The sequence below is a fragment of the Microtus ochrogaster genome, chromosome 16 (assembly GCF_000317375.1).
Source record: "Microtus ochrogaster isolate Prairie Vole_2 chromosome 16, MicOch1.0, whole genome shotgun sequence".
Taxonomy (NCBI): Eukaryota; Metazoa; Chordata; class Mammalia; order Rodentia; family Cricetidae; genus Microtus; species Microtus ochrogaster.
Window position 1 is genome coordinate 52538232 of NC_022018.1, and position 25769 is coordinate 52564000.

Consider the following 25769-nt stretch of genomic DNA (forward strand, 5'->3'; position numbering starts at 1 on the left):
CAAGGGTCCCTCATACATGGACGATGAGAGTCCTCCAGGTGTGGGCAAGGGTCCCGGACACATGGACGGTGAGAGTGCTCCAGGTGTAATTATGAAGGAAGGCGTCTGAATCCCCAGATGAAGCCAAACGCAGGAACACACATCTGTTAATCCCAGCATGCCTAAGGCGAAGCAGGAGGTGGAGACTGGAGGGTCCCCACAACTCTGTGGGCCAACTAACCATGAACAACAGAGCCTCAAGATGGAAAGTAAGCCCCTGCACCCAAAGGTTGACCTCTGACCTCCACACATGAACTACAGCACACATACATACAAACGTGTATGCACATACACTACACATACATATATCATATATACACACATAACACACACACGTCCACAGGAAATTGCCCAGTGACAGCTCCTGTCCCCTTTAAAAGTTCAACACAAACTAAAACAATCAGGAAGGCCTGTGGCCTGCACAGGGTGCGGACTGGAGGTCTCTGAGCCTCACTTCCCCTCCCACAAGGCAGACAGACTGGCAGAGAATCCAGCCCATGGGTTCCCAGGAACCTTCGGTGTTGGAAATCAGGGCGATTAACAGCCCAACTCGCACCTTTGACAAGAAACAGAATCCAATTACTGTTTTACTTGATTAGCATCGACTCTTCCTGGTGGGGGAGGGGCTCTTTTGATAATGGCTCCAAGGCACCGAGCACAAACACATCATTTTCTCCTGCTGATTGCTGACCACATAATTGCACAAAAAAGAGCAACAGCTTGTAAGGACAAGATAATTACAGGCCCATTCCCCACACTTTTGAGAAGTTTTCAAAATATACTCTACAATTATTTTTAGTCCTTTACAAATACCTCTGGAAAGAAATGGCATCAGTCCCCGAGGGATGTTTTGTCAAGGGCCCTGAGCAGCATCTCCTCCATGGGATTCCTGAGGATAACTGTGGGTGCCCTTAGGCATGTCCACACTCCGGTTATGACAGTTTGGAACGTGCATCACACAGAGAGCAAAGGAATTTCTGTGTAGAAATGAGAGGTGTCTCTCTGGCCAAAGAAAGCACGTGACGAAACCTCATGAAGACTTTGATGGTTCAGCCAGAGTTGCAGGCCGGGCTGCCTTCCATGGGGAATGCAGTGCCCCTCTGCTGGGGCCACACACAGAGGTCTTGTGTACCGGTGTCGATCTGTAAACAGTGTCATGCCTACTCGGGGGAAATGTTCAAATAGATACACTCTAGAGAAAGAATATCACGGAATGATGAATCCTGAGAACTCAAGGACAAGTTCTGGCAATGGCCAGCTAATGGCCTGTTATAGTTTGACTCTAGAATATTCCCCGAAGGTATTTATGTTTAAGATGTGTTCCTTGTTAGAATGGCTGGAATGTGGAATGTCCCCCACAGCCTGAGTGGGTGAACATTTGATTCTCAGCTAGTGGTGCAGGCTGCTTAGGACATTGTGGAACCATTGGGTGTTGGGAGCATTTATCACAAGCTACGGTGGACCATGATGCAATTATAGCAATTGATAACTCAGTTGTCAACCCACCTGAGAAATTATTCAAAGCCAGCAGGGCGCAGACTCTGAAAACTGTTGCTTTTATCTGCAATTTCGCTTGTGCAGTAGCAGCTATGATATCTCCCCATTACCGTGCATTTTCATGTAATGATTACATCTCAGTCTTATGGGCACACATATTTGTGGATGGTCAGAAAGATGGCTTCTCTCTACACTAAGTTCTCCACATTACGGTGAGAAACTTAGAAGCCTGTTCTCTATCATTAGCCTTACTGACGGAGCAAGCTGGCCAGACATGTGTCCTTCTGGTCAAATCACAAAAGGAACTTTGACTTATGAAATTGCAGGCATCTGGCCTTGTAAGACGTAAGCTCTCAGAGGACTTATGATAAATTAGGGCGGTATTGCAGATGTTTGTCCTTGTTCTGTCTTAGTCCTTCAAGAGACCAACAGCACCTACCTGACTAACCATGTCCAGACATTAGTAATCAACTTAAGAAATGCAAAATAATGCACACCCTCTTTGCCTTTTCCTTAGCTCTCTCAATGGGTTAGTTTTATCCTTTGTAACCTATAGCGGTCCCTTTAAATGATGACCAGGATCTCCTCACAGCTGCAGCTGTGGTTAGCTACAAACTAGCTGATAAGTTTTGCTACATATCTTCCAAGAATGCCTGTGTCCCTGAGAATTTTCCTTGTAGTTTTTTTTAAAAGGTATTTATTATGTATATAGTGTTCTGCTTGCATGACAGAAGAGGGCACCAGATCTCATTCTAGATGGTAATGAGCCACCGTGTGGTTGCTGGGAATTGAACTCAGGACCTCTGGAAGAGCAGCAGGTGCTCTTAACCTCTGAGCCATCTCTCCAGCCCCTCCTTGTAGCTTTTTATATTACAAGTTGCTAATGGATATATATTTGAAAATTTGTTACGGCAGAAGAAATAGATTGAGAAGAAGTATGATGGAGGAGAAGGAGGAGAAGAAGAAGGGATGTAGAGTGATTAGAACAAGCATGAATTGGAACAGGGTATTATAACAGAAAAATTGGAATTAGAATTGAGGCAGAGAATTTGAGCAAAGAAATTATAAATAATTAGGAGAAGAATGTGTGAGAGGGGATTCTCTTCCTACAGCCATCAGACTTTAGTTCCTATGCTTATTGTGCCTTCTCTTTTCGAACCCTGAGTGAAAGCCTTTAAAGCAGGTCCTGTAAGGTTTTCAATAATTGGGACTATGGTGTCACTTGGGGACGAGTGTCACTAGAGGTGGCCTTCGAGGTGATGTCTACTTCTGATTCCAGCCCAAGCTCTCTGTGTCTTGTCTGCCATGGCATGAGCAAGCCATCCTGATGAATTGCTCATGGACACAGATTAAGCTGCCTTAGCCACCACGCTCTTACTGCCGTGAAAGTCATTAAAAACAACAACGTCCTCCCTTAAGTAGCTTCAGTCTAGGGTTCAAGCACCACGACAAATTAACTGCTACACCTAAGGCACTGTTGGGAGATGATGGAGCCTTTAGGAGGCAGGGCCTAGCAGAAGAATGTGTGTGTGTGCATGTGTGTCTGTGTGCTGTGCATGTGTGTGTGTCTGTGCGCTGTGCATGTGTGTCTGTGTGCTGTGCGTGTGTATGTGTGTATCAGAGGTCAATTTGGGGTGTCTTTTTCAGTTGCTTTGTACCTTCCTTTTTGAGAGAGGGTCTCTCACTGATCCTGGAACTCCTCAATTCTGCTAGACTGGCTGGCCAGTGACCCACAGACTCCTCTTGTCTGCCTTCCCAGTGCTGGAACCACGGGTGCATGCCACACCAAGCTTTTTTTTTTTTAAACATGGGTGCTGGCAATCAAATTCAGGTCCTCATGCTTGAATGGTAAGCAGGTTGCCCACTGAGTCAACTCCCCACGCCAATGGGAATTTGTAGGTCAATGGGGTACCATTGTAGGAGACTTTGGATGCTTCCTCTCAGCTGCTCAGAGATAAGACATTTTGTTTCTCAATATGCTCCCCATCTGCCTTGCTTCAGGTCCCAAAGCCTGGAACCCCTGTCATAAATGCAACATCTAGAACTAAGAGCCAAAATAAGCCCTCTCCCCATCTAAGCTGATGTCCCCAGGTCTTTGGCCATTATTACTTGCTTTCTCTATCACCTGTAATTACCCGATTCGTGTTTTTCAATCCACATACTGGATTCCCAGACTCCCTCCCCCCATCCCTCAGAATGTGAAGTATTTGGACAAGCCAAGTGAATTCAGGGAGATGTGGCCATAGACAAAAATGTGACGTATTTGGAGACAGGCTTTGAAGAACTAAGCCAAAATGAGGCCACGACAGTAAGCCCTATCTCATCTGGCTGGCATCTTTATAGGAAGAGAGTAGAGCCAGACATGCCTACAGACCAACCAAGTGAAGAAACAGGGAGAAAGAAAGCTCTGGACTCAACCCTGAAGGTGTGTGTGGGATGCTGAAGAGTGACCGTTTTATTGAGGCGTAACACATACAAGCTATAACACTCAACATGTACCATTCGGTAAAGCTTGACATGTCTACGCACGGGAGAAAGCTCACTGTGTCCAAGTTCAACTTTTCCCCTTTTCTTCCAAATGTGTCCTCATGCCCTGTCTCCCCCGCCCCAAGCCCTCCCAGACAATTTCGGATCAGCTCTCATCAGTACAATCAGTTTGTATTTTCTCTTACTGGACATATAGGGGTTTGAGGCACGGGACCCTTTTGAGTGGGGCCTCCTTCATTTGGATGTGATTCCCTCGAGATTGGCAGTGCCGTCTGTCGCACAGGTGAGAAGCTCGTTTCTCCCCATTGCTGCACAGCATAGGCATGTAAGGCTGGCCCGCCATGTGCTCATGGCTTTGTCCGCCAACCTTTGGCATACTTAAATTGTTTCCAGTTCTTGGTCATCACAGTTCATGAGAACATTTGTTCCGTGGGGAGTGAAGATCCCTGCTTTGTAATGGTGAGCACTAGAGGCTCAGAGCAGCAAAAGCAAGGCAGCTCATTTTAGGATCTTGCAAGGTGGGCACCGATGCAGACAAGCGACTGGCCAAGGATTGAGCACAGGGATCATTTATAGCCCTGAACGCAGGTCTCTCCCTCCTGTCCTCATTGACTGAGTACTCCGGGTACAATCTTCCATGTCACCTGCCACTAACAGCTGTCTACTTCTCAACAAAGATCTCTTGTGGGTTTATCTCTGCATGCCTATGGAGATCCAAGGAGAATTTTAAGAGTTGGTCCTCTCCTTCCACCATAGGTTTGAACTCAGGTTGTCAGACTCAAGCAGCAATAAGCCATCCTGTCAGCACTTTCTACTGTAAACCTTGTAATTATGAATGTGCACGATATGTGTGACTCTTTTCATTTTAGTGGGCAACAATTCAACAGTCTTTTAGAAATGTCTATGGGGCCAGGCACTTTACCTACCGAGTCATTGCTCTGACCCCAGATTTAATTTCTTTGTATAGTTTCTTAAGGTAGAAAACGAAACCATTGCTTTAATCTTTCCTTCTTTTCCCATATACATTCTTTAAAAATATTTTTAGTTAGAATCTGGAGAGATGGTTCAGAAGTTAAGAGCACTGGCTACTCTTGCAGAAGACACGGGTTCAATTCCCAGCACCCACAAGGTCATTCACAACCATCGGTAACTCCAGTCCCAGGGGAGTTGATGCCCTTATCTGACCTCTGTGGACACCAGAGAAACATGCAAGCAGAACACTCATTCACATGAAATAAAATAAACACATCTAAAACATAATTATGCTTGTGTATGTGTATGCATGCGTGTGTGTGTGTGTGTGTGCTTGCATGCCATGGTGCATGTGTGGAGGCAAAAAAATACAACTTGGGGTAATTAGGTTTTTTCCTTCTACCCTGTGGGTACTGGAATTAAACTCAGGCCACCAGGCTCAGCAAATATCTTTGACCACTGGGCTCTCACTGGTTCATGTTTACATCCTCAATGCTGGAAACCCCTCCCTAGGGCAGCCTTTGAACTGGGCTTTGTTCCTTCTTTACATATTCCCTTCTTTTCTCCTCCTTCCCTTTTCTTTCTGCAACACTGGGGGTTAAATCCAGGGCTTTGTGCAAGTTTCTTCGCTAGTGCTCCACCACTGAGCTAAAACCCTAGACCTTTTTTTTTTCTCTTAATTTTGAGATAAAGTCTTACTAAGAGGCCTAGGCAGGCCTTGACCTTCAGATCCCTCTGCCTTAACCCTAGAGTCTGTTGGGATTCTAGACCTTTACAAGTAGCAGAGTTCATTTTCATTTTAATGAATTTTTTTTGTTTCTATTTTCACTCCTGCTTTCTTCAGTTTATAGGCCATTTGGAAGTGCATTATTTCATTTCCAAATAGTTGTTTATTTTATAGTGAATCATTATTGTTTTCAAACTTCATTCTCTTTTGGTCAGGGAACATTTGTTCATGCGACTTGACGTCTTTAAAATGTGTTATCAGAAATATTTAATGTGCCACTCCCTTGTGTGCCCCACAATATGATCTATCTTCATACACAGGTCATGTGAATATAAGAGACACTGTGCTCAGCTGGGAGGACACCTGTGACTGAGCACTGGCCACTGGGTGAGGCTCTGGGTTCAGTCTCAACAACCAAACGAAAAGTAGGGAAGAGTAGAGGGAAAAGGGGAAGGAAAGGAAGGAGGGGAAGTGGGAGTGTGTCTGCGATAAAACATCCCAGAAATATCAATAAGGCTTTTATGTGTAAGGTCAGAAGTTGTGTTCAAGTCTTCTACATTGTCAGAGGCAGCCGTGGTCACTCCCCAGACACAGGATGGCTCTCTACCCAAATGCTGTCTGGATATTGAGTGCGGTGACCACATGTACACACACACACACACACACACACACACCCAAGAAGATACAAAGAGGCTTGTTAACCCACAAAATGAGTCCTTCTAGAAGAGGATGCCTTCTTAGTAGGTCCCAAGTTGACAGGACAAGGAGAAAATACTGGCTATGGGCTTTTGCAGTGCTCAGGTCAGGGAAAGCTGAGGACATGTAGGAGGGGGCCATATTTGATGGGATCCTTTACTGCTACCAATGGAGAAAGAGTCATGCTGTCCTCTCAGCCTTCCCAGATAGGTAGCAGAAGGAAAGAAGGAAGAGGTGAGGCATTAGACACTGGGCCAGACTCTTGGTCTGGTGTGACTTCTTCTTGTTCTGTTCATTATTAAGCTGAAAACCAAAATGATTATCACAGATTTCTCTTTGTAGTTTGCCAGTTTTGCTCACAAAGTTCGAAGCACTGTCATTAGGCACACAGACATTTGGAACTTAGTGAGTTGCCCTTTTGTCATTGTGAAATGGTTCTTTTAACTGGCAATAAGAGTTACTGTCAAAACTGCATCGATGAGAATCACTCATGCCTCCTCTGTTTGTTTAGTGTTAGGATGGTATGGCCATGATCGCCTTTTACTTTCGTGTGTCCATCTTCCAGAGCCACTTCCACCTCCCCTCGTTGGAATGGTGAACCCATGTTCACTTTTACCTTATCCTTTGTCTTTATATTTGAGGCATTTTAAAAAACTATAGGCAACATGTCTGAGTCATGCTGTTAATTTTTTAGTTTTCCAGACAGGGTTTCTCTGTGTAGCCCTGGCTATCCTAAAACTTGCTCTGTAGACCAGGCTGGCCTCAAACTCACAAAGAACCACTTGCCTCTGCCTCCCGAGTGCTGGTATTAAAGGTGTGTGCCACCACCACCACCGGCCTGAATCCTGCTGTTTATTAAATCTAGTATTTCTTTCAACAGTGTATGTGTGTATATGTATATATATATGTATATATGTATGTATGTAATTCCAAAATTGGTCATTACTAACCTATCACCTTGCTATTTGATTTTGATCTTGTCTACTCTTTGGTCCCCTTTTCCTGTGACCCTGTGACCTTAAATCCTAAAACAACTGCTGTAGCCCTTGGTGCCTGTCTGGCCAACTGACCCATGTGCTGAGTGGGTGACCACTGCCCATGGTCCTGTGTAGTCTATGATTCTGCAGGAAGAAGCTGCATGGGCTCCACCTCATGTTCCTATGTGGGGGCTCAGAGAAGTTGTTCCTTGCTCTGAGTTTACTATCATTGGATTTCTTCCTTCCTCCCGTTCTCTTTGTAGAATTGGTTGGTATTGTTAGCTTTAAGGTACAAGTAGAAACAAGCAAGTACAGATTGTCTCCACCTTACAAAGGACCAGTAAGCCATATTCTATATACTGAAAACTATATTCTTCTAAACTCCTACACTGAGGACCCAATCACCTTGTAACTCCTTAATGTCACAGCACTGTCTGCGGTCCCCAGTGGTGACACGTCTGAGTATTGTGAACATACGCTCCCATGCTTGGCTGGAGCATTCCCTGAACTGCAGCTGCAGACAAGCAACACCTGGGTCCAGTTTAGTCATGTTTTGATGTTCAAAACCCTAGGAGCTGTTTGAGGCCCATTTCTGTGGGCTGCTGGGTTACTGAAAATTATCTCTACATGTCAAGGCAACTCAGAGGTCACCAGCACTTCTTTGAGGGTGAACATGAATTCATGTGTGTAGAGGCCAGAGGACACCACTTCGAACTCTCCAAGTAAGCTAGTCTGTCTATCCGACAATTTCCAGGAGTCCTTCTGTTTCTACCTCTATAGCACTGGGATTACAAGGTGGGCCACCACACCTGACCTTTTGAATACAGGTTCTGAAGATTGAACTCAGGTCAAGTATTACTGACTGAGCCACCTCCCCAGCCTGTTTTTCTGCTTTTCCATGTGAGCTTTGGACATACCCTGCCATGGGGGAATATAACTCTTCCTGAAGCTAGCGGTCCTGTCCTCCACCCCCAGGCGGCTTCAGGTTCCATGTTGACTGGGTCCTTTCCTGACGGTACCCACAAGTTCTGGAAAGCAGGCTTACTTTCAGACCTCTGCGATGCTCTTTCTTAATGGGAACGGATGACTTTGGTGTCTTTGGACCAGAGAAAAGACCATGTGACAAGGAGCTGAGTAGGCAAAAGGGACCTTGAATCTGTGCCTGAGAAGGGGCACTGGGTGATGAGCTTCCAGGGCCTGGCAGAGAATGGGCTGAACCCTCCCCCACTGCCCTCCCCACCCTTATCTATCTCCTGCCTGCCCCCATGACCAGTGGAAAGGAGGAAGTTTGAAATACCAAAGTCCTGTCTCCCCCAAAATATGTTTTATTCTTGCATTACATTTGTGTTTCCAATTGTGAATAAAAAAATGGTTAGAAAGTGGTTACAAAACAGCGTGAGTGGGCTAGAGGAGTGGCTGCCCTGGCGTCTGTCAGTTCTTCGCCTGGATGATGCAGTGTGGGCCTGGCGTAGAGGCCGGCTCAGTCGGGTTTTTCACTCTCAGGATCTAGAAAACAAAATGGCCACAGCTCACTACAGGCCTCGGAGGCACTGGCCTCACCCAAGGCTGGGCCCTGATGCCCCTGCACACAGCCCTGCCTAGGCACCTTTCCCAGGGGCCAGAGCCATGCCGGGACGAGACTGTGCGTTGTACAGCGTTCTATTCTCTGCACAGAGCATGGCTGTCACCTGGTTGTCTTCTTCTAAGAACAGCTAGTCACTCAGCAATGACCACCTAAGTCCAAAAAGACAAGGCCTCACCCCTGTCCAGCTGAACCATCCTAGACTGAGTTGGCCTTGGCCTGGGAGCAAACAGTAACCTTCAATTTCTGCTTCTGAATAGGGCCCATGCCAAGATGAGGTACAATGATACAGCTGCGGGGGTCTGAGTACAGGAAGGAAGCCTAGTGCTGTGTCTTAGGACAGCCACCTCTAGCAGAATGTACCCCATGCTGTCAGGGCCAGGTCTGCAGCGCACATACACAAGGCTGTCCGTGAAGCGCTTGCTGGACAACTTAGCGCAAGTCTTCTCCCTAAACCATCACCTTCCATAATGCCTTGGGCTCCCTGAAGGCCAATGCCTCTCATATGACTTTGGTCTGTACCTGCCCAGCTCTACTCAGCAAACCCAAGAGCCTGAAAGAGAAGTCCCAAACCATGAGGAAGGCGGTAACCAGGAGCTCCTAGAACTCATACGAACGAAGTTTTCTAGGACCTCGTGACAGCTCTGATAGAACCGGAAACGTAGTCTGCTCTCTGTGGGACTCACCCTTTCTCCCTGCGCTTCTGAAAGCAATGCAGATGCAGTCTGGCTTGCAGCTCAGTCAATAGTCTGCAGAGCAGGCTGCAATGCCAGGTTTAAGGTAACAGCCTGGTAACAGTGGGCCTTGGCCACCCCCAGCAGGCGCAGTGCTGGGAGACAGGCAACCCCACCAGAGGTTTGGCTCTTGTCTCCCAGCCCTATGAGCTTCACCCTCCGGGGTACAGGACGCATGGCTGCTGGCTCTAAGCAGAGCCATGCAGGCCCACCTGGACGACCCATACCTATCTTTTACAAGGCCATAGTTTGGCTCTGGTATGAACAGAGGGCAAGAAAAAAGCTGTCATTTCACGGAATTTTCAAGCAAACGTTTATTTTTCTCCTTCGCACATACAGTCTCTTGGAGATCCCATGCCACTAGCGTTCTCACAGTAGGAAAGGACTTGGGCGCAGGAGTGAGAGAGAAGGCAGGCTCCCTTCACTAAGAAGTGGGCCTGTGTGGTTTTCAGACCAGACACAGAGAACAGAAATCTCTTATTGCAGTATTGTGGCCCGGCAGATGACTCTGCTCAGCCCCCTGAAAATTCAATTCTAACTGAATTGATGGAATAGTGTATTTAAACCAAAATAACTGAGCTGGTTCTCATGAGTACAGCTTAACTGTACAGTTCACAGCAGGGTCACCCCAGGCAGCCCACCCTCCAACTGGAGGCGTAAAACATTTGTTCAGAGGGAGTCAGGGGCTTTCATCTCCCCCCGGAACAAGTATCATGGAAACCTCCAGAAATGCTCCACCCCTCAGAAGGCAGGCCTGAGGACGGCCTGGAGAGGCATTTGCAGGGAAGGATGGGCAGATCACAGGCTTCTAAGAAAACCATGGACAAGGAAGAAAGTGAGTGGGGACCCCTGAGCTGAATGGTGGCGTTTGCCTGTAGGTGCTCCTAACAGCCTGCTGGCTATCAAGGCATTCACCGTTTGTTTCTTGGCAGGATCCTCACGGCTCAGCAAAGCTGCAGACTCTCCTCACAGAGGTGCCAACTTCAGGTGGGCCCTGTGGCTCTGTTACTGAAGACACCCAGGGTGACTTCACTCTATCACGGACTGAGCAAGGTTCATCCAGCATTTGCAGGTCACATTGTCAATGTTCACTTTAGTTTCTGTTTTTAGGCATTTACACTAGAACTAACTATCCACTTCACATCCGTACCCCATTCCCATCTCTGCAACATAACACAGTGGAGTCAGCAACGCGCATGTCAACCATAATGAGATCCACCTTTGCTTTTGGATCAGTGGCCTTTTTAAACATGCCTTTCCATCAGGAAACAGAAAAGCTGGAATTCAAGGCACTGGGCTGCTGCAGGGGGATGGCGAGGTTCTAATCCTCAATCAAGGACAGGCAATGGGGTGTGAAGACTGCCTGTGTTGACTGCAGGGACCTAAGGGTGAGGGGGTCTGAGGCAGCGGGGGAAGTTCTTGCTGCCCTCTCATGCCCCCTGGGCTGGAGCTCTCTGCCCTGTGCCCATGTGAAGGAGCCATGAGGAGGCCAAACCACAACTGGGTTCTTCCACATGCTTCCGAGTGCTCCATCTGGCCAGGGCATGGCAGAGGGCTACGTGATGTGCAGCCGGGGGCCTGGCGTGCTGATAACAGGTGGCCGCAGAAACACTGGCAACATAGGGACCTTAGGAGGGCTCTGACTTCCCCAAGGGCCCTGTGAGTTCCCTGAGGCCACCCAGGGCCCCCAGGACACAGGAACAGGGAGCAGGCCTCCATACTGACTCAGAGGCAGTGTACAGGGAGGGCCTGAGAGGCTGGAGAGGACAGTACCTGGTATGGGCACAGGCAGGGCTGGGGTGGCTCCAGGAATGGTTGTGGTGGACAGAGGGCCGGGTGCTGGGGCCAAACACGGTGTCCCCACTCCTGCTCGAGGCACAGTTGTCTATGAGATACAGAAACAAAGAGGAAGGCACAGGGGGCTGCAGTCAGTCGGTCTCCTTCTGTAGTCCAAGTGCCGGTGTGGGAAGCAGCTGCCCTCCCGCCCCTCATCACTACACTGAGGGCTAGGCACCTGTGGGCCATATGCTCCAGCTGTCCACAAGCCAGACGGAGTCTGGAGCAGAACCTGCCGGGTGTGGAAGGGTACATGAGCAACTGACATACTTCCACCCAGGTGACACCATGGCCTAGTAACCATTATGCACCTACAGTAGCCCAGGAGGCGTGAGGGAGCAGGAACTCTGGGGCAGCCCTCTGTACTCCCAGCCAGGCGCAGTGGCCTTAGAGGCAGGGAAAGGAGTGGTTGATGGCTTCCAGAACCAGCACCTCTGATGTCCGGACTGGACGTGACTACAGTGAGAGAGATCAAGAACTGGCAGTCCGCAGCATCTACACAGACATAGTTGGGAAACCGAAGACAGTAACTACAAAGGTTTAGCATCCCAGTCCAGTGGGTTTTGCTGCCTCACAGAGACAGGAGAAGCCCCACTGGAAGGCCTATGCTGGAGTTCCCTGGTGAGCACTTGCCTGGCACATATGAGGCCCTGGCTTCTATCCTCTGACCACAAACACACACATGACTACACACACCCCAGCTAGTGTTCTCCACACAAGGCAGGATGGAGATTCATCAAGCCCCACACCCTTTACAGAGGCATGCTCAGCAGTGAAGGCCTCCATGGAGCCAGCACCCGTACCTACAGAGGGAGTAACGTTAGGTGCTTCCCCAAAGTGCCTTCAAACTTCTGGTCAACATTGTGAGGGGACCCAGCCAAGGTAAGACAAGAGAAGAAAAAACGCATAATAGCAGAAGACAAGACTATGTGTAGAGAAACCCACAGGGAAGGCTGAACAAGCAAATTTCGCAGGACCACAGGCTTCTAGGCACCAGAATTGGTCACATTTTTGCATACTAGAAACACTCAATGGGGACACGAAAATTTCAGGACTGCACAGTTTGTAGCACTCCCAATCATCAACCACCTTGGGAGGGGTTTGATGAGAGATATTAACACCCTACAAAGAGGTAAAGAAACAGATGCCAAGTTGATGCAAAACTCAAGACTGGTAATATGGCGAACCTATCCAGTTCATTGAAAGACTTAATTCACTGTTAAGAGAAGCTCCGATGGGTTACCTTAAGAACTACAAACATTTAGGACCCAGAAAAACCAAGAGACTCTTGCAGTTCAACAGTGGATGTCCTAGCCCACCAAATAATAAGCTTATTGCAAAGCTGCAGCAGGGCAACGAGAGTGTTGTTCCCATGCTGTTGGGACTGGAAGGGAAGGCACTGCAACAAGTGGATAAGCTATGGCCCAGACAACAGCTGAAACAGCACAACTCCTAGAAGAAGAAAAAAAAACCCCAAAACTAAAAGTCTTCTGTGTCATGCTCAGTACCAAAAAGTAGAAGAGGAGGTTGGAGATCTGTAAGAGTTCCTGTGTGGAAGTGTGGGGACTCGCACGCAGACTCCTAGTGCCTGCAGTCTGGTGTGGTAGCACATATCTGTGACCCTAGCGCCGGGGAGGGGCAGAGAAGGGTGGATGTCTGGAGCTCACTGGCCAAAAGTCAAGCTAATTAATTGGTAAGCATCAGGCTCAGAGGGGGGGGGGAGGTGTGTGTGTGTGTGTGTGCGGCCAGGCACTCGACAGAAGATGCCTGCTAAAAATAAGAACGTGTGCTCAAAGACAAACCAGGACAATTAAAGTCTAGATCTCAAATTATTTTTACAATTTTTTCCAACACAATATCCTTCACACAATATTACAACCTCACAAGGCGAGACAAGGAACCAAGGAGTGAAGCTGTGGGAAGAAGGAAACCAGGGAACCGGAAGAGACTGTGTAAATGAGATGCATCACTGAGACATTTGGCTGAGAACTTTAAACTTTTTTTAAAATTACTTTTTATTTATGTATATGTGTGTGTATATGTGTCTCTGTGCAGGTGTCTATGAGGGCAGAAGAGGGCCCCGGATGCTCTGGAGCTGGAGTTACAAGCAGTTGCGACCCTCAAGACATAGGTGCTGGGAAATGAACTTGAGTTCTCTGCAAGAGTCAGAAAGGCTAGAATTAGTGGCCTGGCCAATTTAAGAAGTTCTTCTGTTTTACTCTAGTGCTGGGGGCCCAAACCAGGGTCCTCGCTAACACTAGGCAAACACTCTGCCAACAATTCCCAGTCAAACCTAAGAATCTTTCTAGAGAACATCAAGCCAGAGAGAGAAAGAAATAGTTAAGAGTTAGAAATGAAGGAAATATACAGCAAAGAATATCATCAAAGATAATAAAGTTCTTTGAAATGGCTCATGAAATTAACAAAGCCTTAAGATATAAGGACAAAAGGCAGGAAGGGAAGGAAGGACAGACACACAGAGGAACAGAGACAGAAGAACACAGAAAGAAGTGAGGCATAAATCACCAATACCAGGAACGACACACAGCTTGGGGATCGGGCAAACAGCAAAAGGCTTACAGTGATTAAGTGGCAACTGATTTGAAAGTTTAGGCAAATTTAGGAAAGAAATAATAACTACCAGGGAAGCAGAATTTAACAAGACTGTCAAGACAGAACACTCAAATGGCGTTAGGACGGGAAAAGAAACCAGATTCTTAAGGAAAGCCTTCCCCAAGAGATGGACAGATGTGTGATGAGTTCTGCCAGCATCACCTACTTTAGGAGGTAGCAAGCAATATTCACAGCAGGAATTCACAAGGAATTCCAATTCCTTGTGTGTTTGGGAGGATTCAAAGCATACGTTCACAGAGGGATGTTTTCCACACTGAAAACAGCACCCACAAGATACTTCAGCACAGATGGATTCACCCATGAGCTTCGGGAGTCATTCAGGGTAGAAATAACACTAATCGTCCATAAATTCCTCCAGAAAGTCGGAAAAGTGGGGACACTCCTACAGCTAGCTCTCCCCAAATCGTAATGTGTGCCAAGACCTGCAAGGGTGGCTACTTGTCCTGCCTCATGTTGGCCCCAGTTGGATGCAGCTGCCACTCAGGAGTGAGGGGTACACCTGCCCTTCCTATAGCCTGGAGACAAATGGATGTAATGCAGATGGAGGTGTGTCTGTCCACAAAGAAGGTGTGTGGCCTACTTGGGACTGCCTAAGGATTCTGCTGTACCTGAGTTCTAGGGTCATAGGCACAGCCTGTTCCCTGCTGGCCACAAGGACCACAGGAAGTCACTTTTACCTCCTACTCACCACAGGGGCAAAGGCCTACTTCTTTTTTTCTTCTTCCTTCCTTTCCTCCCTCCCTCTCTCCCTCCCTCCCTTCTTTCTTTTTTTGAGAGAGGGTTTCTCTGTGTAGCCTTGGTTGTCCTGGAACTCACTCTGTAGACCACGCTGACCTCAAACTAAAAAATCCACCTGCCTCTGCCTCGTGAACGCTGGGATTAAAAGTATATGCCGCCACCACCACCCAGCAAGGCCTAATTCTTTTGGAGAAGATGGATCCTGATCATGAAAGTCAAGGCCTTAGCATGATGGCCATCTGGCACACGGGATTCCAGCAGTAGCTCACAGCCACCATGCCTACCATATCCCTCCCAGCAGAGCCTGTGCCCCTGCTCACTCACAGCCCGTGCCTCGCCAGAGGCCTCCATGTCATGCAGCTTCTGCGTCTGCTTCAGCTGGTTGAGTGTGGGCTTCAGTTGCGCCGCCCCCACCGTCTTTGTTGTCCATTCGTCCACCAGCTTGTGCAGATCGTCGGTGAAGGTACCTTTCTTGTTGTTGCTGTTGTTCACCTGTGCCTGGACGTGCAGGGTGGGCTGGGGACCTGGCTCAGGGCCTGGGGCCAGGCTGCTGGTGGAAGACCCTGGGGAGTCATATAGGCCAGGATTGGTGACGCCACACACTCACTCAGCACCACTGACAGGCTGGCCGCAGTCATTCTCACATGATGGCTGGGACAATTAATGGCCTCACTCTGGCCAAGCAACACCTTGCTTCAAGAGGCGGTCTGCATCAGCGGGCCTTGCTGCCTGGTGTTAGGCACCATGAGGCTCTGTGTAGGCTATGGGAGACTGGGCTGTGCCAGGCAGCCTCACTTGTTTCTTAAGCCAGGCCAGGAAGACGACCCCGAGCAGGTGGCAGTCTCCATTAACAGTCTCCCATAGACCTACCACAGCATATTCCACGAGACTCACACACGTGAGAGCATGGGGAACTCATGGCACAGCCAGATACACATGGGCACTGGCATCGCAGGGGCAGGGGCAGAATCTCAGGGTACTCTCTGGTCTACTTTGCAGAATGTTCAGCATGTGAGTGCCACCACCAGCCTTCCAGCACCCCCTGGGCAGACTGTTCATTGTGCTCCTGTGTATTTTAGCTGGAACCCAAGACAAGGAAATGGTGCCTTTTCTTATGCGAGCACTTGGAAAGGTGGTAATAAAAGATACCACACCTAGAGTCCCTCGGGTGGGCTCCACACCCTCCGAGCCACAGCTTGGTGATACTGGGAGGCTGGGAGCCAGGAGTCACTCTGCAGACTAGAGAGCTTGCCTGCTTCTGTGAGAGATTGTTTTTATGGCCCACACAGGACTTATTGAATTGCCTCCTCCCTTCCTCCCCTACCCATGCACGTAATTCCACCTAGCAATTTTGAATAAGCCAATTTAAAATGTTTATACACATCACCAAAAAAAAAAAAAAAAAAAAAAAAAAAAAAAAAACCCCAGACAGCTAATGACCATCTCTTCAAACAAGCTGTTCCAAAATGTCGTGAACTTTAGTGGCCAGCAATGGGGGAGCATAAACAGAGGGTTACACGTTAGAGATGAGACTCAACACACAGCTATTGCTACACGAGGTTTTCAGCCAGGGGGAAAAAAAAGATGAAGGGGATTAAAAAACAAAAAGACAAGAAAGAGCAAAGGGGTGTGTGTGAGTGGCCCAGGTTGACTAACAACCTTCCAGTCTTGGTATCTCTCCTTGGGAAGCACTCATCATTAACACTTCAAAGAAGCACTGAAGCCTAAGGTTTTGGAAGGACCCAATTAATAAACACTAATATGCGGACACTGGGGAGAAGGACAGGCCTATTAAGAAGTGACTGGCAAGATGGCACAAACTCTAGGAACCATGGAGACACAAAGAGGAGCTGGGAGGAAGCAGCTATCCAGACAGGCAGAAGCGAAGCAGAACCCTGTGGGTCAGGGGCAGAACAGGCCACATGTCCGTGGGAGGCCCTGATACGCACTAGCCACGACAAAGCCCATGCGATGAGAGGGGACAGAGGGGGTAAAAAAACCACAAAAACCAGATAATTACTACTGCTGTGTTCTTTGCCTAGGCAGAGACGCTTCAGGGCTGACCCTGTAAGGGAAGAACAAAGGACACAAGACCACAGGGTTAGGCAGAACAGCACACACCACATGTAAGCAAAAGTCATCAGTGTGCAGGGAGGGACAGACACAGGCAGCAGTCAGAGAGGGAGGCCAGCCTGGCCTGGGAGAAGGGGTGACATCCCCAGAGTTTGTGTACAGGCTCTTATGGCCTTCCGCTGAGGAGGTAGAGGTGGCAGGGCAAGCCCCCAAGCTTCAGGGAGAAGTGTTTTGTCTCTAAAAGCATATTCCAGAAAAAGAGAAAGAAAAAAGAAAAACCAGAAAAAACAAACCAAAAAAAAAAAAAATTGCAAAGCACACTGCATGGGTTTCAAACACCAGGCCTTTGTGAGTCCCACTGGTTGAGGCAGGGAAACCCACTGAAAGTCAGCCATGGGGTCCCCGAATGGAGCCAGGCTCAGCCTGGGCTGGCCACCAAGGCCACCAGAGGTTTTCCAAGTGCAAAAAGATACATTGTTTTGCAGGTCTGAGGCCAATTCTGGATCCCAGATGGCTGCCTTGGACTAGGTCAGACGGGCATCTAGAAGGGTTATTAGTGAGTCTTTCTTGGGGTTGATAAGGATTTGGGGAGACATCGTGCATCGTGCCTCTTCTCTGCCAACTCACTTTCCCCATGGGCACGGGAAGAGCAGCCTTACTGGACGATCACTAAAACAGCCCTAGCCCCACTGTCCTGAGTTTGTCTGGGGTCCCATGGGCAACATACAGAACGTGACATCTGGCAGTGTAGAGGGGTAGAGTAACCCAGTGACCCAGGGCCAGCCTGGGCTACAGCATGTGCTGTGATTCTATCTTAACCTATGGCCACTCTGGGAGCCACAAGTGGCAAGGAAGAGCTCAGACTTCCCCAAGGTCACTTGGCAAAGCCACACTAGCATAGCAGGTCTGTATTCCAGCCCCATCTCCCCTCTCCGAAACACATGTTCCAGGAAGGGGGTGCTCTCACTCAAGGCACTGGCTCATAGGCCTGGTACTCTTGCCCTGAGGGATAGGATAGTGCGTAACCGCTGGCCACACCCCAGTCAGAATTAGCCCATGTATCGGACCTGAAGCACAGCTGCAATGGATTTATTCATCTTAGTTTATTCTGTATGGCTTCTAAGGTTACAAGTGGGGCAATGGGGTATTTGTTGAGTAATTCAATTTTCAAATTGAAAGAGGGGAGATAAACAGGAGGGATTTGGAAGATACTGTGTGTTGTGGGGAAGGGATCTCAGTCTACTTTTGGAGGAAAGGGGGCTGTGGGTTCGGGACCCTGTGTAGCTATTGTCACACTGGGTAGAAGGCCAGAGGGCTGCTGTGGCTGGCCTTCCTGGATTCCAGACTCAGGTGACCATGGCCATCAGCTCCCATCTTCCATATTGCTCCTGCATTGGCTCCAGATGACCAGAGCAGGCAATGCTAGTCTCTGGACAAATCAGCCGGTGTTTGTCATTTTATGTCAACACTTAGGCCACACCGCTCTCTGGCAGGACTTGGTGCGAAGTCTCAGGGGAACATCTAGGACTCCATGTTGAAAGTCCTGCATATCCCTAGATGGCTCCCAATATACCAACGGACAGGGTCTCTACCTGGGCATCTGATGAACAAGCTTGGCCCCCGTCACTACTATGCCAGGATAGTACTAGGTGAGCAGATCAAACCAGCCAGAGGCAGGATGGTTTCAACCAGTCCCAGCCTGATCTCCCTGGATATCCCATTTGTCCCTGCAGTGAGGTGAGGTCTCTGAATAATGCTTTGGTTCAAACCATGAACCACACGTGGGTCAACAGCACCTCCTCTCCAGAGTCTCACAGTCACCACCCTGAGGACCTTAGCTGGCAATAAGAACCTCTCAAGCATGGCAGATAGAAAGCTCAGGAGGAAAGACAAGGACTTAAAAGAGGGGCTCCGGCCTCACATCTCTTCTCTGCATCCCAGTATTCAAACATTGATGAGGTTCACAGAACAGGCCTCCTCGGGGAGTCAGCCCTCCTGGTCCCCTATAGCCAGCCCAAGCGTCTCAGCTTCATCCCCATCCCAACCTTCCACAGGCCAGCTCTAACTACAGACCACTAGACAACCCCCACCCCAACCTCCACCCAATTCTGATGTCAAGGGCTAATATACCCCCAGAGCTGTTTCTATATTGAATAATCCTTATTCTCAAGTGGTGACAATAACTAAAAAAACTACCCAGGACGCATCAGTTCAGAAACAAGATATGGTTTCAAAGTCCATCATGAAACCATTTTTACTAGGCCTTGAGCTGTATAATCCTGGGTTTTACAGAGCCTAGAGCCAACATGCCTGCTTTCACAGCCCTCTATAGTAAGCCTAGGCTACGGAGTGTGTAAGGGGTCTCCTGTGCCCCCTGCTGGAGGACCTCACTGGACTCTCTCACCACCAGCAAGAGATAAGAACAATGCAGAGAAGAAGAGGCTGGGAAGGCTTCCGAGGGTTCCTGCACCAGATCTGAGGCAAATGAGAACAGGATGAAGTAACAACACATTGTGAGACCTCATGTTTCCTATGGCTCAGCAAGAAACAAGAGGTGCCCATGCCTGCCTGAGCATGGGTAGGATAGGACACAAAACAAGTGTCTCAATAGGCTGTACCCACAGTTTCTCACGAGCAGACACCCAAGTTCAGCCTTGGGTTCTGACTTGAATTTTTCCTCCTCAGTTCCATGGCCATTGTTTTTTCAGAATAAATATGGCTGACTGAATGCTACTGTCTACCATAGGAAGGGACATGCAAGAGAGTCATTGGATCTGTGCCAGGACCCTGTCCAGACTGGGAGGAGGGAACTGACAGAGGGTCCACACTCCCTGGAGGCCTATGATGGGTTTGAATAAGAATGGTCCCCACAGGATCACATATTTGAATTGTGGAATTCAATTGGGGAATGGCATTACTTGAGAAGGCTTAGGAGATAGATAGGTGTGGCCTTGGAGGAAATGTGTCACTGGGAATGGGCTTTGACATTTCAAATGCCCAAGCCAGGCCTAGTATCTTAGTCACTTCCTGTTGCCTGTGGATCTGGATGTTAAACTCTCAGCTCCTTCTCCAGTACCATATCTGCTTGCATGCTACTATGCTCCCCGCCATGATGATAATGGACTAAACCTCTGAAACTATAAGCAAGCCCCGAACTAATGTTTTCTTTTATAAGACTTGCTGTGGTCAATGGTGTCTCAAGAGAGCTCTATGACAAGGCCTTTCCACCCACAGCCCATCTCTACCTGCCCCTTGTTTCACGTCCAGCTCTGCCTCTGAAGCTCTCTGATGCTCTGCCTGACTCCACCTGAGACAGGTCCTCCAGCTCAAGTTACCCTCCTGGGGACTCCTTTTCCTTCTCTGGGCTTCACAGAAGCCCAGATATTTCTGTACTAAAAGTTTAAGAATATTTTGTTTTCTTAGCGCCTTCTCTCTCTAGGAAGTAGGGGTGTCACACGCCAAAGACATGAACTGATACCGTGTAGGCTTGATCAAGGCCTCCCGGATCACACAGCTTCGGAGGCAGGTATACTGTAGCATCTTTCCAGCCACCTGTGCAGTCTGCCCTGCGAGCCCTTCTCTCGTCTCAGCCTCACGGCCAGGCTCCACCCTTCCATCATTAACCCTCTCACACCCATGAAGCACTGCTCCCTGTCCCCTACTGACTCATGCTCCATGCTCGGTTCTCACAGGCCTCGCATCTCCTCCTGAAGACACTCTGCAGTTTACCCAGAAACCAGCACACAGACATACAAACGGATGTCTCAATGAGAGGCTAGATCCCTAAAACTCAGAGGCCAGCAGCCTGCAGGATAAAAGAGCCTTTTAGGGCTTCACTTCCAGAGTGCACTGGCCCAAGATTCTCCATACACTGTACCACAGTGAGAGGTGCCAGAGTAGGGACTCACCTAAGCTCTGCCTGGCAGCCACTTGAGAACACGTAAGGGTCAGAGGATGCTGAGCCAGCCCAGCCTGCCTTGATAGGCCAGGATGTGGACCAGCAATGCACGTGCAGGCAGCGTAACAACTGAAACCACCCAGCCAAGCCTGCTCAGATGTCCCCTCCTTCGGGTCCCCTCTCCCCACTGTTTCTTAGTCTCAGGCCAGTAACTCACAGTGAAACCAATGAACACCATTCAAAGACGTGACCTGAACTAGAGAAGCTGCCCTCAGAGAGGCACGACTGTGCTCGCTTTGACAAACGGTCATGTGCTCTGCCCCGGGCACAGGACATACCCAGAGTTCCAATGGTCACCTAGTGACCATCCTCTTATGAGTTGTGTCCGTCAGAAGAGGCATCAAGCAAGCAGGGGCCAGAATGAGGCTGGCGGGTGGGTACACAGACTCTCTGCAGCAGAAATATGAGGGACACACAAGGGAGCCCTCCCAGCCCTTCTCATCCTCAACTCAGTAACTGATGGGAAGCTAGAGAGACGCACTGCAAGCCAGATGTCACTGTGCCACAGCAGGCAGACTACTGAACAGACAAGAAGATGCTGGGAAGCCCCTGGCACTTCCACATAGCCATGTGCCCTTGACCCGTCCACCTGGAGGAGGATGGCCCACCATGGGCCTCTGATGCAGGGAGTAGGGAATGGCAATGGTCACCTACCACAGACATGGTCTCTGGGTCCCCACAAGCACAATGTATCTTTATTGTACAAGCAAAAAGTCATGTGCCCCAAACCAGCATCTCCAATCCAATTGTCAAAAAACTCTTATTTTCTTTTTTCAGTTAAAAAAGACAAAAACCCTAAAAGCTCTGCAACTTTGGGTTGATTTGCCAATCATCGTGAGGGCTAAAAACAAGTCGCACCAGGGTGAGTTGGTCCCAGCAGGTGAGCATCCTGGGTACTAGAAACGTGTCCCAGTATATGTGAGGGAGGCTGGCACTAGGTGTGAGTCTGGTGGAAGGGGGAGGAGCTGCCTCACTGGCTTCATCCCTCATGTCACATGGGTCAGCTGAAGACTTACGGAGCAGAGCGCCCCAGCTGGGTGGGAAAGAACAGGGACCCAGGCAGAATGCAGGCTCTAATGCATGAACTATGTGGAATGGGGCAGGTATCTATTAATCTTTCTAAGTTGGCGTGAGCAGAGGGTAGGGAGAGATGGCAGAGGGGACTACCCTGCATGGTAGGGTAGAGGGCCAGGAAGCCCTAGTTGGAACAAGTCCTTTGTTTCACAGTACAGGGGATGGGATCTGGGGCCTGTCTTTTGCATGCTAGGCAAGGGCTGTGCCACTGGTTTATACCCCCGAGACCCCTGAAGCACATTCTTAGCATCTCCACATGCAGGGAGTGGGAAAGAGGGTGGAGATGGGGCTGGGTGTTGGCCTTTGGCCCTACACAGAAGTCACACCCTCCAGGGACATCAGAGCTGTCATCGGTCTGCTACATGCAAGTTGTGGGAGTCCAGGTACGTGTGTAACACACTGGGTATCTGGAGAAGGTTGGGGTTGTCTTTTTGTTGTCATTGGAACTGGGAGACAGCAGACATGTATGCTGGCCACAATTACAACAGAAAACTACGTCCAACATCCAAAGAAAAGAAAAGGAATGAGGTGATGGGAAGGGTGCAGAATGCCCTGGTGTACGTGGTGGAGGGGCCATGGGAGAGGTAGGTATGCTGTTGCGCATGATTTTGGTGCCTGGGCGCAGCCAAGAGCATGCACACAGCTGACTGGAGCTGGGTGACTATGGACACTGTGTGTGGTAGGAAAGGCTTGTGGGGTCCACCTTTTTACATGAAGGAGGTGACTTCAAGGGCTGGAGTGGCATCCTATGAAATGTAATGAAGACGGGATGGGGAGGGGAGAAACCAAGGGCCAGGAGGTGGGAAAATACAAAAGAACAAATACAGACAGATGGACACAGATACGGGTCCACTGAGGAATCGAGCACGAGGCTTGCTACTAGACTTATAGGCCCCTCTCTCAGACGTTGGGTGGTAAACCGTCCAGCCTGCAAATGAATATAAAGGGAAGAAAACAGAGAGACACTTATCAAGTACAGGTTGCTGCGATTCCTCCTCCACACCAACAGCCACACCAGCCTTGTAACTTAACATCCATGGCTCCATCTAGCCCAGCCCAAGCACCAAAGCCACTGACCACAGAATGGGAGGAGGCAACAGTAGGAGCAGAAGAGAAGCGGCCCGGAGGAGGAGGAGGGGTGGGGCAGGTGAAGCACCTTTATCAGTCACCATGATTTCTCTGGACAGAGATGGTGAGGACAGGAAAGCGCCTTATCGAGCAGCTGCTGCCGTCCACGGCAGTGATGAGCAGACATCCCAGCCTGAGAGCTGAGCCCTTGTCCCCTAGCCGTCCTGTGGACTTTGGAAGGACCCGGTGTTTACCACCGTCTGGCTCTGCTGTGGGAAGCGGGCAGGGCAGGGTAGCCAAGGCCTAGGAACGGGCATCGCAGAACACAGCAAGATGCCAGGCCCTGTTCCCTCCCCAGTCATCGGGCTGATCCCTCCTAGTCCCGGCCACTTCCTGAGGTCCACTTTAGCAAACCCATCACACCTGCCTCTGAGCCGCTTACATGGCGGGACAATTCCATTCTTTGTGCCCAAAGACTACACCTTTACATTTTTTTCCTTTTTTTTTTTTTTTGTTCTTTATAAAGCTCTGGCCCCCTCTACACACACAGGCGTGCTCCTGGGACACCACTGAGGCCCTACGTGGCTGGCACATGCTTGGAGACAGGCAAGCTGGAAATCACCTTGGCCACGCGCTCCGCCTCCATCACTGGCTAAACCGGAGCAGATGTCTGTGGACAGGGAGGCCCGGACGGAGCAGGGCTGCTGGGTCTGAACTGCCTTGGTGCCCGGGGGCGTGCTGGCGTGGGCAGGGTCCTTAGTGGGAGGGCCTCTGCTGGAGTCAGACAAATGACCTGGGCGAGGGGGGGAGAAGAGGTGACAGGCACCATGAGGCGCCAAGGGGCAGGGAAGGGTGTGGCTGGGGTGGCTTCCTACTCTCTGGCTGGGTGACCTTGAGGAAGTTGAGTCTCCTTAAGAAAACCAGAACACAGACAAGATTCTGGTCTAAAGTGCTGGGGCTAATCAAAGAAAGCATCCCCTTTACTAACCCCCAGTGCCATGCCAGACCTATGCTGTGGAAGGTAATAGGTGTGGGCTCAAGGTAGCCATTGTGCAGTGCCTCCTCTCAGCTTTGGGACCGGCACTGGGTTTGTATCACTTATACAGGTGGCTCAAATTAGGGAGTGCTTGCAGGTAATTCACTAATGCCTTCCCGAATCTGTCATACTTGGTACTGGGGCTTATGGGTCCTCCCCGCTCAGAGCAGACCCTGCAGCACAGCTCTGGAAGCCTCAAAGGAACCCCAACATGCAAAGGGTACGGACTGGTGCCTAGCTCCTGCAGCACCAGGAACTGGGTACCACTATGGCAAGGCCTGGAGAACAACCCATCATCTCCCTGCCCACAAAGGCAGCCACTTGATATCCACTAAGCAGGAGGTCAGAGGAAGCAGTCACTTCCATCCATTCCAGGCTGTATCCTGCATGGAAGTGCAGGGATGGGGTACCCTGGGGCTTCCTAGGTACAACGTGGCCCAGGACTGGCTCCTTCCTTCCAAATGGGGCCGAGGCCTGCCTCTGAATAGCCCCCTATTCTCACACGGGCCTTTCCATCTGGCACTAGTGTGGAGGCCTGGTGCTTCCGTGGGCTCTCAAAGACCCTCAGCTCCAGTAAAAGAGGAGCCGGAAAAAGAAAACCCCACACACTCTTGCAGGTTTGGAGATATTGCACCAACCCATAGCTAGCCTCTCAGGCTAACTTGGGGTCCCCGAGTACCCTCCCTCCTCAGCCCAGGTACACCCTCTCCTAGAAGCAGCAGACCTGTGCTGGAGGCCACGACCTTGAGCTGTTGCACCAGGGGGTTCAGTAGCTTGCCAGCCTTCAGTTTGTTCTTGCTGGTTTTTCTCCTGCGGCCCATGGGAGGTGCTGTGTGGAAGAACCCCACGTTGGGAGGGAGTGGCTTGCCCAAGCGGCGGTACAGGGCTTCGATCTCCTGCTTCTGCTGGCTCTGTAGCTCAGAAATTTCCTTCAGATGCCTGGAGCAGGAGAGAGGAGGCAGGGCAGGTGGGCTTCCCCTGTGGGGAAAGGCGGGGCTACCTTGTCTGCAGACTTTCAACAGCACTAAGCCAGGTGGGAACAAGGTGAAGGACATAGTTCAAGTTCAGACATCCAGAATCATGACCACTAAACTGTCTCCATAGTCAAGGAGGCAGGCATTACTCCGCACCCACACTTCTACTTGTAATGAAAACCCTAGGTATCAGAGCAGATAGGGAAAATTAGTAGAATCAAAACTTCCTTCATCTTTCTCTTTCTTTCTTAGACAGGGTCTCCTGTACCCAAGGCTGACCTCAAATTTGTTATGTGGCTAAAGATAAGCTTATTGACTCCTGATTCTCCTGCCTCTAGCTCCCAAGGGCTGGGGTTATGGGTGTGTGGCACCATGCACAGCTGTCCTACCCCTGTTTATTGGGACAAGGTGTGTTATTTCTGCCATGCAAGGCAACTGCAGAAGCAGGAAGCTGACTTAGAGGAGGGACGGCATCATATGAGATTTGGGACTGGCGTATCGTTCCACTGGGCCACTGCGGAGGGCTACCGTGATGGTTATGATGTAGGTGGAAGGCAGGTAGTTTGCTGGTGGAACAAGGTGTAGGCAGGGAAGTCTCTAGGACAGCGGGAGGGAAGGATGCAGTGGCCACATCTCTTGCTACTCTCCTGAAGGAGCTGAACTTCAC

At 49.6% G+C, this 25769-nt stretch overlaps 1 protein-coding gene across 1 annotated transcript in view; it reads right to left on the minus strand.

Moving 5' to 3' along the window:
- Positions 1-8704: 8704 nt before the first annotated feature.
- The window catches only part of Wnk2 (WNK lysine deficient protein kinase 2), a gene marked incomplete at its 5' end in the record, with an annotated part of 108348 nt that continues 91283 nt past the window's right edge, over positions 8705-25769 (minus strand). Inside the window, 7 exons of the mRNA XM_013349139.2 lie at positions 8705-8901; positions 11485-11596; positions 15244-15482; positions 16940-16984; positions 22854-22952; positions 23715-23885; positions 24853-25067. Coding sequence (XP_013204593.2) covers positions 8876-8901; positions 11485-11596; positions 15244-15482; positions 16940-16984; positions 22854-22952; positions 23715-23885; positions 24853-25067 — 907 coding nt within the window. The remainder of the gene's footprint in view (positions 8902-11484; positions 11597-15243; positions 15483-16939; positions 16985-22853; positions 22953-23714; positions 23886-24852; positions 25068-25769) is intronic.